At 46.9% G+C, this 16,604-nt stretch overlaps 1 protein-coding gene across 2 annotated transcripts in view; it reads right to left on the bottom strand.

Moving 5' to 3' along the window:
* The window catches only part of psd3l (pleckstrin and Sec7 domain containing 3, like), a 505,495-nt gene that overhangs the window by 28,186 nt on the left and 460,705 nt on the right, over positions 1-16,604 (bottom strand). For both annotated transcript variants that reach the window (XM_038792652.1, XM_038792653.1), the window contains one exon: positions 13,453-13,523. In XM_038792652.1, coding sequence (XP_038648580.1) covers positions 13,453-13,523 — 71 coding nt within the window. The remainder of the gene's footprint in view (positions 1-13,452; positions 13,524-16,604) is intronic.

The following is a 16,604-nucleotide window of genomic DNA, read 5'->3' as shown; positions in this document are numbered from 1 at the left end:
TCGTCTTCCACAACCTTCACCGGCGCAGATACATTCACATGGGTCACAGATTCAGGGGCACAGTCCTGTGATAACATTGCACTCATACTCCAGCCGCTGAGGGTGACTGTGCCAGCCAATCCACCTCACACTCAGGGGGGCAGGCCCCTACTGAGCCCCATGCTAATGACGAGCCTCGAATCTCGGCCACATCTGTTATTCATGGCTTTCATCCAGAACTGCTGTGCAACAAGATTATCATCAAGTACTCCCATGGGTCATAACCAAAACTCCTCTCACCCCTACATTGACCTCCTTCCACTTGGGACCTGCCAGCTTAATCGTAAGTTGGAGCAATGGCCAGCGTTTGAACAAAAATCTAGCAGGCACCTGTCCAGCCTCCCCCCGATACTTTCACGTTTGTGTCCATCATTCGTAACCCTCTGAATATCACTCTGCACTTCCCTGTGTTACATTCGGTGGTGGTGGTGGTGAGGAGGTTGCCCATTGCTTGTTGGGTGGGGAGGGCTCACCTTATCCATGGTGGGGGGGGGGGGTTTGCCTGGAGCGTGTGTGTGTGTGTGCGCGCGTACGTGTGCTTGAGGTAGTTTTAATTGTTTTAAAGGACACCCCAATCTCCGTGCAGCCGGCTCAATCAGGCCCCGCTTTGCCACTGTGACGGCAAAACCGAACCCTCGGATTTCCTGTGCACGGAGTGCCATAGAATCTGCAGAGAAAATTTGGCTGTGCGGCTGGAGAGGCTGCAGGCCCGTTTTCCCCGTCTCAGCCAGCACACTGTGCACAGAGTGGAAAATTCTGCCCAAGGTACCAGTAAATAGAACATGCATTCGTGGACCACCAATGCGAGTGTAATATGTACTGGCGGAAAAGAGGATTCATTTATATGCCGAGAATATATAAAAACATGATTTTGGGGGCTGGAAAAGTAGCCAGTCTTATACAATGGATCAACTTCCATGCTGCACACTGCGGTAACTGTATTTTCACACACCAGTCAACATTTTAAGGTATTTGCATTGTATCCTCTCTAAATCCTCAATACCCTTATAGTATGCAGTCCAAAAATGCACATAAAACCCTAATCTATTAAAGTTTTATATAGGTTTATCATTACCTCTTATGACGAGGAACTTTTTTTTATGGTCTTAGAAACCTGAGGTGTTGGATTTAATGTCCTGTGCACCTGTACCCTCAAATCCCTTTCCTCTTCTACAGCAGGGCCTGCATCCAAACACAATATTGTTACTGCTTTGTGTTTTAGACTTTTAAAAAAAATATATCAAACAGCACTTACTGACATTAAATTCTGAATGAGACTTTTTAAGCCCATTCCCCAGCTGATAAATGTTCCTTCACGGCTTTCTTTGCTCCTCTGAAGAATTAACTAGAGTGCCCATTTTGCACCTTCCTTGGACATTGTAACACCGATCCTTCCAGATCGCTAATAAAACACCAGGAAGCTCAGTGCCCCAAGAACTGCAGTTTTTGAACCTCCTGCAGTTACTGTTACCCACTTCCAATTTCGACGTCAAAACTGCCCTAAGTTTCTTCGGGTTTCTCCCGTCTAAACATTTTGTAATTAGGTGCGTTATCCTCCTCCTACCTCTGTATCACCAAGTCTGCACCACTAACCCCCAGTGCGGTACTTTGTCAAAGACTTTAATAAAACCCGTGAGTCTCTGTGCCTCATGAAAATGTAAGAGTTTAAACCGGTTGTCAGGTTTATTAATGTGCAGTTATAGAAACAATAACCTCTTCAATAGACCTACATGGCATACACTGTATGGTTAAAGCTTACTTTTACAATATCATCTCAACATATATTAAAATAGAACAATTCTAATGTCTTGGATTCATCGTTAATGCTGTCCGATCCCAATTCACTCACACTTGCCAGTGGTACTAAAACAACCCCAGCCAAGCTGACTAAATAACGTATCAAAAATATACAGCCAGCTCTCTTCCCTCCAGAGAAAATAACACAATGGTGGAACGCAAGATAAATAATGAATAAGATTTGAACAAATCCTTCTGTATGATAAATGTCATATTTTCCCCTCGCAGTCCAGTTAGTGGAATACCATCATTTAAGCACTGTGCTATCTATCTTCTGTTTGGCGAACAACAGTTTCAATCAACTTAAATGGCCCTGAACGTCAACAAGAAAAACAATTCCTGCCCTGGGACCAGGCAGTGAAATTTTTAAACAGCAGATGCCACCAGAACGATCTGGATTTTTACTTAAAACTCGTTGTAAAATCAATCATATATCTACAACCTTGACGCTAATAAATTACCACTGAAGTGTTCCCACATTCCCTGTTCAACTTCATTACCCTACCATCTTTCTCTAGCGAGTTCCACAATAGCAAGTGATATTGATTCCCACGTGGCCATTAGAAAAATAAATGCGTACGATTGCTTACCCAAAACCGTTTTGATAATGCAAGACTTGGCCAGTTAATGGATCGCTCAACAACTGACACGGCAAACTTATTGCTACAGTTAAATGGTAGTCGGAATCTTTTAATAATGATTTTGAATGTTGGTAGATACAACATTCGCACCTTCAATAGTAAAAGACTGGCATAATCTACAACACTGCCAGGTACTACTAATACTGCGGTTCTCTTTTCTTGCATAGGAAGCCTCACTGCGCCTTGATTCATATCAATGTGGGCTGTCATCTGAGGTATAATGATAAAGTGGATGCAGGAACAAAATTCTCTGGGTATACATATCGTGCGATAAATCAGTAAGACTGGTGAGGAAGTATTGCCGATTCTTGGCTTTATAGAAGCATAGAGTCGAAAGGCAAGAACATTATGGTAAACTTTCATAAATTGGTTAGAGCTCAGCAGGAGTAACACGCCCAATTCTAGGTACTACACTCCAGGAAGGATATCGAGGCCTTGGTCAGAGATTTACTAGAATGGCAGCAGGATTGAGCGACCGGAGAGACGAGAGAAGCTGAGATTGTTCACCTCAGAGAAGGGAACGCTTTAGTGGAGATTTAAAATTTTGTGGGGTTTATATTAGGATGGGGAGTTTCCCAGAGTTTGCTTGCTGTCCCTGTCATTATAATACTTGCCACAGAGAAACTGTGTATAACCAGACAAAGTTGCAGGGAATACCGAGTTGAGATGGCCTATTGGGTCTGAGGAGACTGCCTTCAAAGTGCAAAATCAATCAACCGAAATGTATAAATGGGACTCTGGCAGATGAAATTTAATGTGGACAACTTTCAAGTACTGCAAGGTGGGGAAAAAAATGGAAAGTGCACATAATTCACGAATGGTGTCGAAATAGCCAAGTTCAAAGGGTACCTTGTGGGGCAGCAAATTCCAAGATGGCGCCGGAGCGAGGCGACGTCTTGCAAGCTGGGCCGAGCATACCCTCTAATTCTATCTTTTACTCTCGTTCTATGCTTCTAAAACTTAATTCTAACTCTTTTCTTCCCTGCTGCCATCAGACTTTTGAATGGACCTATCTCGTATTAAGTTGATCTTTTCTCTACACCCTGTTTTGATACCTGTGCGGTAGGTAACATGTGCTACTCAATCCTTGGCTAATGAAGAGGTCTTCTGAATCTCGATGAAGAAGACTCGAACTCATCCAGTAGTAACAAAAGGTTTATTGAGTAACTATAACAATAAGTGCATGAGTTCTTTACTTTAATACTAGTGATAAGGTTAACAAGATCTAACTACAGTACCTATACGTAACTCCACTAGCCATCTGAACCACTCTGCTATTGCCCTGGTCAAAGTGCACACCGAGAGAGCCAGGGACCCAATGTGGTTGCCTTTTATATCCCTGTTAGTCCGGCCCTCTAGTGATCATGTGGTGCTACTGATTACACATTAACCCCTTGTGTACATGCACATATAGAGATCACTTCATACCCGAGCTATGACTGTAACATTATATTCTGCAGTCTCTCCTTCCTTCCCTATGTACAGTATGCATTGTCTGTATAGCATGCAAGAAACAATACTTTTCACGGTATACTAATACATGTGACAGTAATAAATCAAATCAAAATCAAAAACTATCATATTCTCAACATTACTGGTACAGCAATGAAGAAAATGGATAGAGTACCAAACTGTTCTTCCCAAACAGAAGGATTCAAGCTTTTTATTTAAGATTCTTCATAGTATGTGGGCCAAACCAACATCTATTGTCCATCCATAACTACCTTTGAGAAGATGGTGGCAAGCCACTTCCTTGAACCAGAGGTGTAGGTACACCCACAGTGCTGATAGATGGGAATTCCAGGATTTTGACCCAGTGGCAGTGAAGAACCGGCCAATATAGTTCCAAGTCAGGATAGTTTGCGGCTTGGAGAGGAACGTGCAGTTGATGGGTGTTCCCATGCATCTGCTGCCCTTCTTCTCGGTGGTAGAGGTCGTGGATTTGGAAGTGCTGTTGAAGGAGCTCTGGTGAGTTGAAGGCAATTGTGAATCAATGAGGTGTTTCAAAGAAAAAGGGGCTGGATGAGGTAAATGAAAAGGAACGGGGCAAGGATTTGGTGCTGAGATGGGATTAGGAAGGGAAGATGCAGTGTTGCCCGACACCAGCTGGTGTGTCTGATTCCCGTTATGGTCCCTATCCCAGCCATTTTCCGAGAAGTCGGATCAGACATGGAATGGCTACCCGCCCACAATCGGTGGGCAGCTAAAGCAAATTCAGGGCTAACCAAGGCCATTGATTAGAGGCTAACTAGAATTTTCAAGTTTGTCTGTAAGCACCCACTATGTCAACAGCAAAGCAGTTGACTGGAATTGGCCACCCAGAGGCAGACCAGGGCATAGAGGGGCTGAAGTCAGCACCAGTCTAAGGAACCCCCCCATCCAACCCCCAATGCCTCCAGCAGTCACCATATCAACCTGGGCACATTTGCAGTCATAAACCACCCTATGACAAGGTGTGGTGGTGATCCAGCTGCTGTGGCCATATTATTTGGACGGCAGGAACACCATTGGAAAATCCTACCTACTATTTTCTCTGGTGGGGAAACCCAGAAGACGGCATAATCGTAAAATCAGACTAATCAGAATTGAAATCATGGAGCACTTCTACGACAGAAGGTAATGAAATCTGGAACTCTCTCCCCCGGCAAAGCTGTAGATTCCAAGACAATTTGGAACTTTCGAGACCAAGATCAATGAACTATTGTCTATAAAATAATGAGGAGCATGGATAAAGCCGATGGTCGACATATTTTTTCAAAGGTAGAGGGCATAAGTTAAAGTGAGAGGGGAGAGATACAAAAGAGTTCAGAGGGGAAATCTCTTCACACAGAGGGTGGTGAGCGTCGGGAATGGGCTGCCAAAGGCAGTGGTAGAGGCGGGTACAATTTTGTCTTTTAAAGACCAGTTAAGACACTTACATGGGCAGGGTGGGTAGAGGGATATGGGCCAAATGAGGGCACGTGGGACCAGCTTAGTGATAGAAACTGGGCGGCATGTAAACATCTATGACTCTATGAACGTTTTGTAAGGACAATGGAGGGATAAGGTGGAAGGGGGAAAAATAGATCTGAGGTATAGGTCAGCCAAGATCTAAATAGCAGAGCAGGCTCGAGGGGCTGAATGGACTATTTCTGATCCTGTGATTCAGAGCAACAGGATAGGTTGGCAAGCAACGTTGGAATCAGTGATTCACATTTTCTCCCTGTGGCTTTGCTTCCCTACAGAAGGCTGAAACTTGACATGGGTGCCAACATGCACCTTGCGTGCCTGCCCACCAATCTGCTGCACAGCCTGCCATGCCAGTGAACCATGCTGTACCATTACTATGCTGGCAAACACTGTACTACACATCCAATCAAGTCTTGTACAGATTTGATTAGTAAAATTATGCTGGCATCCACTGCTAGAGCCAACTGCAGCATTAGAATTCATGTATAAGATTGCCCGGTGCGTAATAAAAACTGTTTATATTGAGTTCATATATAAATGGGTTTAAAAGGAATTCAAAAGCTAGCACCAAACTGATTTCAGTGCAGCAACGGAGAACAGGATTAACAGAATCGCACACTTAGGTTATGCTTTGTATCTATAACTGGATTTTTAACGTTTAATAGCTTTGCTATCTTCGCGTTCACACCGCTAACTTGTGGCATATACTGATCAACTCTTGTGGTTTGAAAGATTTGTTGCTATTCAAAACTTAGCTTCAACCTAAGCGTTGAATTTTCAAAAGACGCAATTGCAGATTGCGCTGAACCTCAGTGGGCGAGTTCGCGAGTCCCGCCTGCTGAAATTGCCCCTTGATTTATTGCTGATCAGTGCTGGATTAGCAATTGGGATTCTCCCGCTCCTGATCACTACCCTGTTGGAATGTGCAAGGGCGGATGATAGGTGAGGGCAGGACCGGACTTCATGGTGATGCCCCACTTGTTCGAAGAGCCGACTGATATGTACTCCTTTTGTTTTTAAATTTAGAGTACCCAATTATTTTTTCCAATTAAGGGTCAATTTAGCGTGGCCAATCCACCTACTCTGCACATTCTTTTGGGTTGTGGGGGTGAGACCCACGCAGACACGGGGAGAATGTGCAAACTCCACACGGACAGTGACCCAGAGCCGGGATCAAACCTGGGACCTCAGCGCCATGAGACGGTTGTGCTAACCACTAGGCCACCGTGCTGCCCTCTGATATGTACTCCTAATAGGAAGTGCTCAAGAGAGGAAACTGAAGGGAACAAATGGGAGAGGTGATTTTTTTTAATGGAAAGAGAATTTGAATGGGGCAGCATAGTCCATTGAGCCCCATGATTCTGCTAGCATACTTAAGCTTCTTATTAATCTCAAGCACACTGATTGGGCCTGTGAAAGTTACTGGACGGGTGGAAAAGAAAAATACATTGCAATTATTTGTTCTGAAACAATTAAATTTCCCCTCACTCCACACTGTATTTCCACAAATGATTCCTTCTTAAATTCATTCTGGTTTATTCCCCTACTCCAGGGTGGGTTTCTCTCCTCTTGGTAAAGAATTACGTGAAAACAATTCTTGATTGTTTCATTAAAAATACACAAGGGAGATAAAATATAGGATGGAGGAAAAATTAATGGCCGGAATCTCCTGGTCCGGTCACCAACGGGAAGCTTGGTGGTCCGGGAACTTAATTTGGTTAAAGCCAAAACCAGTTTCTCGAGGCAGGGTGAACTTTAGTAATTATGCTCTCTTCAAAGAATTTAAAGGCTTTATGACCGACAAGTCATTTTGCATGAATTAGCATATCATGCACGCTCATAAAAAGGCCAACCAACCAGAATTAAGCACCCCCTCTAAACTAAGTTTCCCCCCCAATGAGAAATAAGAAAATTAATTTTTTGGACTGCACATCCAGGTCTCCCTGGCATGGTTGGCTTCTTCCATGACTAATAGAGAATTGCCACTGCATTGCTCGCTTTGGGGAGTGTCTGTAAATGCCAGCCTATGCTGGCGTGGAGTGGGCAGAGCAGTGGCCAGGCAGAGGTGGAAAGGGTAGCACTGGCTGTCCGGGATGCCCTGTGAATATGGTGCCCAGATTTTAGCCCAAAAAGGTAAGCGGTGGGTGACAGCGATTTCCTGCCTGCCTCCGCCATGTGTCCCGCTTGGATACATAGGTAACGAGTGGGTCAGCACAAGATTGTGTGCGGTCAGCCGTCCATTCCCCCCACATTGAACATCACTCCAACTTCCCCTCCCGGCATCAAAAGGAGACTCTGGAATAGAAACTTCCACACAGTGTAGGGTACATACATCTCCAGGTTACGGTTTCACATGCAGGTGATATCCTTTGCTCATTACCTACCATTCCAGTCAGCAGAAACTTTGTTTCCTTTGTGCGTTTCACTAAATTAGAAACAAAGCTAGGCCCAGGGCCATTTAGTTAGATCATGACAACAACTCCATGGGCATGATCTAATGGACATGTTTCTGACGGTGGTAGCGAACGGGAACAGGCGGGTGTTTTCCCGACGGCTGACCCTGTGATGCTGTCACCCGATTATTCTACTATTAATTAGGACACGATGATGCCCATGGGCTACAGGCTGGAAAAGCGTCCTGCCAGCACCACGCTCGACAGTTCCCCACTAACGAGGGGGAGATCTTAAACTGATCCAGCAGAGCAAGCCCCAGCCAACATGCAGCCACGCCACTGTGCACACCAGCCCCATGATTCGGAGATACTGACCTCGCCAGACTGCTGGACGCGGAGTCAAGACGGGGGACCCCGTTCCCCCGAGGGGGTCAGAGGGTCAGCCACCATCATCGCGGGAGTACCACCAGGAGGACCATCATCCAGTGTCGTAAGAAGCTCAACGACCTCCACCGGGCCGCATGGATGAATTGGTATCGGTCCCCTGGCACTGGTCCTGCCAGAAATCCTCCCTGCCCGATGATTCTGCGGTTGGCACTTCCCCCCCCCCCAGACTACTGCGTCTGTGCCCCCGACAAACCTGGCACCCACCAGCATACCCCACCCTTTGCCCAGTAGCGGTGCCCAAACCTAAGCCCCACCATAGCGCCTCTCCCGCCCCGCGATGCATTAAGCGTGCGGCTCACAAGTCCCTCTCTCTGTCCCTGCAGGAGAAATTGTCCCACAAGTGATGGGAAAGGGCCCAGACAGGCGGTGGGGTGCTGGACATCAGAGTCCTCACTCCCTATGAGAACAGGCCTGGAGGTCTCGGGGATGGTCGAGGACAGATCGCTCACTGACGTCCCAATGGGCCAGGCCGCAGAGGTGAGTATCCATCGGTCCCCACCCAGATGTTACACGTGAGTTGTTCATGCCAGACGTAATAATCCTTCACTCTGACTGACCACATGTCCATTCTCCTGCAGGATCTCCAACCGATGGTGCCCCCCCCCCCCCCCCCCCCCCCCAGGTGCCATCATTTATGCGTCACGGTTGTTATCCCCACCCTCCACCAAAGCAGAGACACACACCTCGGTGGGTGAAAGTAGTGGACAGGCTTCTGGGGCACAATCTGGTGAGCACTGCACAGTTTCCCATGGAGCAGTAAAGTCCAGGGAGGACAGCAGTCGGTCTACTGGTTCCTAGGGCCCAGCTGGGTCCCAGTCTGATGCTGAGCGTCTGGACCAGGTCACCCTGGAGCTGGCGCGGATGCTAGGGTGCGACCGTGATATTCAGAGGGGGATGTCAGCGACACTCCAGCGGTTCCATAGCCAATTACAAAACTCCTAAAGGTTATGGGCGCAGGAGGTAGTGCCGGCAATGCGTGGCACCGAGGCAAACAGTGGAGAGCCTGGTGCACGACGCCAGCACCATGAGTGGTGGTGTCCAAGGCATTGCTCAGTCAATGACGGCCATGACGGAGAGCCTCAACTGCACGTCCCGGTCGCTGGGGAAACATGTTCCTGACGTAGGTGGACCTTGCCCGGGCGCTATGGGGCATGTCCCAGATGCAGTCGAACGTTGGTGAGGCACTGCAGGTCATGGCCTGGTCACAGCTGAGGGCATCAACATCAAGGTGCAGACAATGGGGAACTGTGAGGGCTGGCAGAGCCAAATGGACCAGGAGTCTCTGGAGCTCCATTCATCTGCCCTTCTGTCCCAAGCTGAGCCCCAGGGCTCTGCGGGCAACGACATGAATGACCTGAAGCCGCCTATGGGGAGACGAGGGAGGTGACCAGCTTTCCAGATGCCCCCCCTCCTGACAATGGCGTGTCTTGGGGTCAGTGGGAGGAACAGGGTGGCATGTGCCACTGCCAAGACGACAGGGGTCCTCCGGCCCCAGGTGCTCCAGAGGACGCCTGCCAGGGGCAGCAAAGGACACAGAGTGCGGTAAGCAGCAGGCTGCCTTCACCTCTGATGTGCATCCCGGGGACACACCTACACATAGTGGCAGAGCATGGGAGGCTAAGACGTTTAAGGATCAAGGAGAAGGCACTGGAGGGGGAAGGGCAGCACCATTGCACCAGGATTGGCAGCTGAATATTGGAGGATATGCTTTAGGAGAGATAGAGGGGGATGTAAAAGGGGTGGGGGAGTAGCATTACTGGTTAAGGAGAATGTTAAAGCCGTACCGATGGAGGACACCTTGGACCAGACCCTAGACGGGAATGGAGCTGGGACCGAGTTGGTAACCCCGCCCCCCCCAACCATGATACACACACACACCCGCGCTCTGGTCACGATGGGGTGCCCCGACACTGAGGCCCGGCTCTAGGATGTATGGTTGTTGGCTGCTGCCCCTGTGGTTGTGTCGCCTCCAGTGTTCAGGCAAAGTGTCCGAGCGGCAAAGTCTGCTTGGGGTGCTAGGCAGTCACACCTGCCTGCAACATGGCACATCTACCCAGGAGAACCCGCTGGGAGCTGTGTAGTGCTCACATTATTAACACTGCCATTTCCCTATGAGCGATAGCCTTCAGCCCTGCGGTCAGAGGCCACCATGGTTAATGGGGTTAAGATGACCTGCACCATATTATCACGGATGGGGCTAGTCCTGGGGGTGTTCACTGGGATGGACAGGCAGAAGCTGTAGATGCTCCCGGTATGGATATACATGGGGGGGTGGGGGCTTGTCCGAGCCGCTGTCAATGAGACTCTCACCCCTCCAAGCCCAGGGATGACCCCCCTCCCTTCCAGCCCCCCCCCCCCCCCCCCCCCCCACCCGTGTGGGCTGACCCCCTGGGCTGACTGCTCATTTTCCAAGATGGCTACTCACCTCCTCAGACCCCCATAGCAACCGTTTCGCTAGATTCACGTTTTTAAATCGGTGTGCCTAATGGAACCTGCGTTACCGCTCACTGGGGAGCTGTTTAGATCACGGGAGGACATCAGATGGGGGATCCTTCCATTGGCCTTCGTTGATGATTGTAGGTTTCTCGCCATGCCATGGCAGGATCCTGATCTTGCCAATGGGAATAGGCCGGATAGATCGGAAACTGATCGGCGGCTGCCGTGGTCTCGATTTCGAACTCTCCCGTAATCTAACCGGCCCGATCGAGTTTGCGCCTCCTATCTACATTCTTTCCAAAGCCCTTGATAACTCTACCTACCAAAATCTATTGACCCCCGTGTTGAAACCTCCAGCTGAGTGCAGAATCTACATACTTTTTAGAGAGTGTTTCAGATTCCCAATGTGACGAAAAAAGCATCCCCAGTTTCCAATCTTAAATGGCCAGCTCTAATTTTAAGCTCGTGTCCCTATGTTCTGGAATCCTCCGTCAAAGGAGATCATTCACCTGTAGTTATCTTATCAAATTATTTGCGTCATATTGAATATCTTGTCGGGCCACATTAAGGGTCTTGTACTCAAGGGAATACAAGGCAAGTTCATGAAATTCTTAATTCTTAACCCAATGATGACTTTATATGGATGGATGCTGGATTATCATTATCATCGGTAAAAACAGTATGATATTCGTGGTGAATCAGAAGTTGTGCAATGACAGGAACACAAGGCCAAATAAAACAGTGTGCTCTTACTGAAATGTGGCTGAGCAACTGGGTCCACATGAAGTCAAGTTAAAAATCAAAAACCATTTTGGTTGTTGCCTCCAAGGGCATTTAAATGTGTTGTTTGCAAGTCATTCCCTTAGCTCACATTATCATTCTTGTCATCAGACAATTACTTCACGGTAGATTGTCTAAACTAGGAACAGGACTACACCATCCAGTCCACTGAACCTACTTCACCATTCATGACCTCCTGATTAGACAGCAGAGGATCATAAGAGACTGAGAACAATGTGCTTGGTGCATTCTCTACCGAGTTATGACGAATGTCAGATCAACGGCATGAACTGATATCAGGCCCCTTATTAGCAAATGCAAAGGGCTCCCAACAGCAGTTTAAGCTGGTCACTACAGATGCCCATGTACTGCCCCGAGTCAATATGGTGCTGGATGTTTATGAGCTGCTACTTTGCAAGGAGAGATAATGGTACAAAATTGGGTCCTTCTTTGCTCCTGTATTAGGCCCAAAGATTGGACATACCATGGCCAATTTTACCTTTGCAGAATTGCAGTTTATTATCTAGCTAGTATGTATTAATTATTTTTGCAAATACTGGACACTGGATATGGTTAAAGACATGGTGGCAGAGTGGTTAGCACTGCTGCCTCACCCCGCACGCCAGGGACCTGAATTCGATTCCCACCTTGGGCGACTGTCTGTGTGGAGTTTGCACATTCTCCCCGTGTCTGCGTGGGTTTCCTCCAGGTACTCCAGTTTCCTCCCACAGTCCAAAGATGTGCAGATTAGGTGGATTTGAGAAGCTGAATTGCCTCTTACAGTGAGGTTAAAGGGCAGGGGATGGGGCTTAAATTGGGTGGTCTTTCGAACGATTGGTGCAGATTAGATGGGCTGAACGGCCTCTTTCTGTACTGTAGGGATTCCATGAAATACAAAAGATTTAGCGATCCCTTGGGAAGGATCGTGCATATCTTGGTTGAAGGGTCTTACTATGTCAAGAAAGGATGGGGAGGGGGTAAAATGGGAAAAATTGTCTTCTCAGTTATTCAAACCAAAAAGGACAAGATTTTCCCCAAACAGAAAATTCTGAAACTGCTATGTACCATAGTGCCACTTTGAAGTTTGAGTTGACATAGCTTGACCGAGAATGGCCTCAGTCCAGGTAATTAATCTTTGCAAACCCAAAATTTTAATTGAAACATTTCCAAGATACAGGAGATAATGTCAATGCATCAGATACAGGCTCCCCCCTTCTCAGCTAATCCTATTTAAATTGGCTCGCTGCTCAAAGTAATCATGATGCATTGCCCGCAGCAGCGATTATTCTTTGTCAACGCACCATTACTTTCCATTTGACAAGTGCCATTGTCAACTGCTTCTTTTATCTCCGAAGAATTTCTAGTCAATCACTGATTTATGATGACATTAACCTCTTTATAAAACTGGTGCAGAGCATATGTTGAAGACTGCGCAAACTATCAAGGATGAGAGATGAAGGTGTTTCTGGTTGCTCTAACCCCCCCCCCCAAGTTAAAAACTCAAGCAGACCAACAGTATGAAGTATTGGAAGCATCCACATTCTCTTCAGAAGCATTATGTGCACAACGTTATGGCGATGGCTCGGCGTCATTAGAGATGTATTAATTGTGCAAGGGAGAGAAATCGTATGTTATAAGGATCGCAAAAGGTGGTGATGGAGCAGTAACTAATCGCCATTTGATCATGCTGAACTAGCTCTAATGATCTATTATTTTAACACACCGTGAAATTGGGAGGGGGCAGCTCTATTTGATTTTTTGTTGCTTTTCTGTTCTGTCACCAGCAATGTCAAGACAGATACCACGAACCAGGATAGCCCTTCTGGTCGGTTCATTACCGTGAATTTATTGACTGCTTAATCATAGGTGATGAAGTCACCTCACGTTTACATGGTAACATTCTGCAATTGAACTTCAGGCAACGGCGGTGCTACAGGATTGAAAGGTGCAGAGTCGGCCACTTGAATTACCTTCTGCAAGTAAAGAATCATGCCTTTCAGCACGGCATAAAATGTCTTCCAACCCCTTTTGCCCCTGGGAGCTGCAACGAGAGAAATCAAATCGGTGTTAGGAGTCAGACAGCGGAGGCTGCTCCACAATCAAAAAAGGATTACATCAAAGAACAAAGAACAATATAGCACAGGAACAGGCCCTTCAGCCCCCTGAGCCTGTACCAGCCACCCTTGGCCAAAGCCCTCAGCACATCTTAGTGCCGTATCCCTCTATACCCATCCTATCCATGTATTTGTTGAGATGCCTTTTGAACGCTGTTAATTTTTTCTGCTTCCACAACCTCCACTGGCAGCGCGTTCCAGGCAATCTCCACCCTCTGCGTAAAAAACCTGTCTCGCACATCTTTAAACTTTGCCCCACCGACCTTAAACCTATGCCCCCCCAGCGACTGACCCTAATGCTTTAGCTTTGTCAACATCAACAGGATGCGCTCAGGTAGGTGACAGTCCTTTTCATGAATCGTCCCAAAACTACCGCCAAGCCAACAGAGGACAGAAAATGGCTGATTTGAGAATGATTTAAAAGTAGCATTCTAGGACAAGGCGCCCACATTGTGAAAGCGTACATTCATGACTGCACTGCCGACAAAAAGCTAATGAGGCATGCAACTGCAAAAAAAAACTTCACCATCAGAGGTGAATGATAAAAGTGTTTGTGGGTGGCACTTTGCTGTAATTATTGAGTTGATTTCCAAATCCAATGTATATATGCACAGTTAAACACACTCTTGAAATCCTTAACCAAGGGATTAAAAATGCAATTCGCTAAATTAACCCCACTCATCCATTTTGTAAAGTTGACCTTTCATTTTCGGGGGGGGGGGGGGGGGGGGGGGGGGGGGGGGGGAACGGGGACTAGGTTTTTATATATCCACTGCCAATTCCAGGAAAATTGATTGCACAGAATAAGGGCAATTTACAAAGAAGAGCAGACATTTGATATTCAACACAAACAGAATTACCTGGTGTCAATTTCCACACTCTGGGGTAAGAGCACAAGGGTATCATTTTAGGAAATAGAGATGGGCAGGTGTGACGACAGGATGATCCTGACCTCCAAATGTTTTTGGGACATCTCAAAGCATTTCACTTCCAATTAAGAATTTTGAAGTCTAGCTGATGTATGCACAACATTAAGGTCCTTCTGCAAAAAATCCTTCCAAGACAGCCCATGAACTAGTGCTTTTCTGCATCTGTAGATCACTACTGCTATATTTCAAAATTTAATGGACAGTTTCCCTTTAAAGGCAATCGACGGCGCTCCAAAAGGTTCTTTGGACAATAGGGGCTGCCACCTCCATGCACCCAGAATGTCAATCGCTAAGCATTTAAATGGCCAAAAGTTGTCTCCAATGAGGTGACCCCACGTCGGTAAGGCCGCGTGTAGAGCTTTTGGGGTTTGATCTGACGACAGTAACACAAAATACTGGTTTCTCATCAGCAACACATTAAAAATCACAGAATGGATTAACAGCAAAGTTATCTGCCACATGTATCAAGCACTGCCTCAAGACACTGGCTGTGAGGAGGACTGTCCATTCTGCAGGCCAGTGCTGAACATTGGACATCTGATCGGTCAGTCAGTGGCTGGTGTAACCGACCCATGACTTGAGGAGGGTGGCCCTGAAATTTATTAGTTCAGACTTTGCAGGAGCAGCTTTTCATTCCAATTCAATTCTAAGATAAAATGGCTTCTTCTCAAACAAAATGGAACAATTTTGTCTGCCCAAAGCAGAGCATTATGGGTGGAAGCGGAGTGTAGGTGGAAGTGGGGAAGGGGCGGGAAAATGCTGGGATGGAAGGAAAATTGACTAATGGGGATTGTCCGTTGACTGTGGGGAAAAGCATTCTCTTGAATCATGGGCTGACTGGCATTCTTTGCTTGTGTGTTCATTTAAAAAAATAATAATTTAGGGGATGTGAGTCGCTGGTTAGCCAGCATTTATTGCCTATCCCTATTTGCCCTTCAGAAGGTGGTGGTGAGTTGCCTTCTTGAACCGTTGCAGTCCTTGCGGGGTAGGTACACGGACCGTGCTGTTAGGGAGAGAGTTCCAGGATTTTGCCCCCGGCGACAGCGATATATTTCCAAGTCAGGGTGGTGAGTGACTTGGAGGGAACCTTGAAACTGAGAGAAACCAAATGTAGAAACATATAAATTTCCCTTCTCAAGATGAGTGAAATCTTTCCCAGAGCCGAAGGTTTTAAAAATATACATTCTTTCACAGGATGTGTCCATCACTGGCAAGGTCAGCATTCGTTTCCCCACCCTTAATTGCCTCCGAAATGAATGGTTTGCTCGGCCATTTCAGAGGGTCAAGAGTCAACCACACGACTGTGGATCTGAGTCACAAGTAGGCCAGAATGAATACGGCTGACAGATTTCCTTCCCTAAAATCTAGAACCAGATGAGTTTTTACAACAATCAGCAATAGTTTTACGGTCACCATTACTGAGACAGCACCACTACTGAGACTAGCTTTATATTCATATTCATTAGTAAAATTTAAAGTTACCATGGTAGGATTTGAACCCATGACCCCAGCGAATTAACCTAAAGCTCTGGTTTTATGCTGAAAGATCCTCTCTGCTAAATCCACATTCATATGCCCCAATTCTTGGCATTGTATACATAGAACATTGAACAGTACAGCACAGTACAGGCCCTTCAGCCCACGATGTTGTGCCGATCATTTATCCTAATCCAAGGCCAGCCTAACCTACACCCCTTCAATTTACTGGTGTCCATGTGCCTGTCTAAGAGCCCCTTAAATGTCCCTAATGACTCTGACTCCAGCACCTCTGCTGGCAGTGCATTCCACACACACACCACTCTCTATGTAAAGAACCTACCTCCGACCTCTCCCCTATACCTTCCTCCAATCACCTTAAAATTATGTCCCCTCGTGACAGCCATTTCCACCCTGGGGAAAAGTCTCTGGCTATCCACTCCATCCATGCCTCTCATCACCTTGTACACCTCTATCAAGTCACCTCTCTGCCTTCTTCGCTCCAGTGAGAAAAGCCCTAGCTCCCTCAACCTTTCTTCATTTGACATGCCCTCAAGTCCAGGCAGCATCCTGATGAATCTCCTCTGTACCCTCTCCAAAGCA

The sequence above is a fragment of the Scyliorhinus canicula genome, chromosome 3 (genome assembly GCF_902713615.1).
Source record: "Scyliorhinus canicula chromosome 3, sScyCan1.1, whole genome shotgun sequence".
Taxonomy (NCBI): domain Eukaryota; kingdom Metazoa; phylum Chordata; class Chondrichthyes; order Carcharhiniformes; family Scyliorhinidae; genus Scyliorhinus; species Scyliorhinus canicula.
The sequence above is the reverse complement of the archived record's forward strand: the minus strand, read 5'-3'. Positions and strand labels throughout refer to the sequence as shown.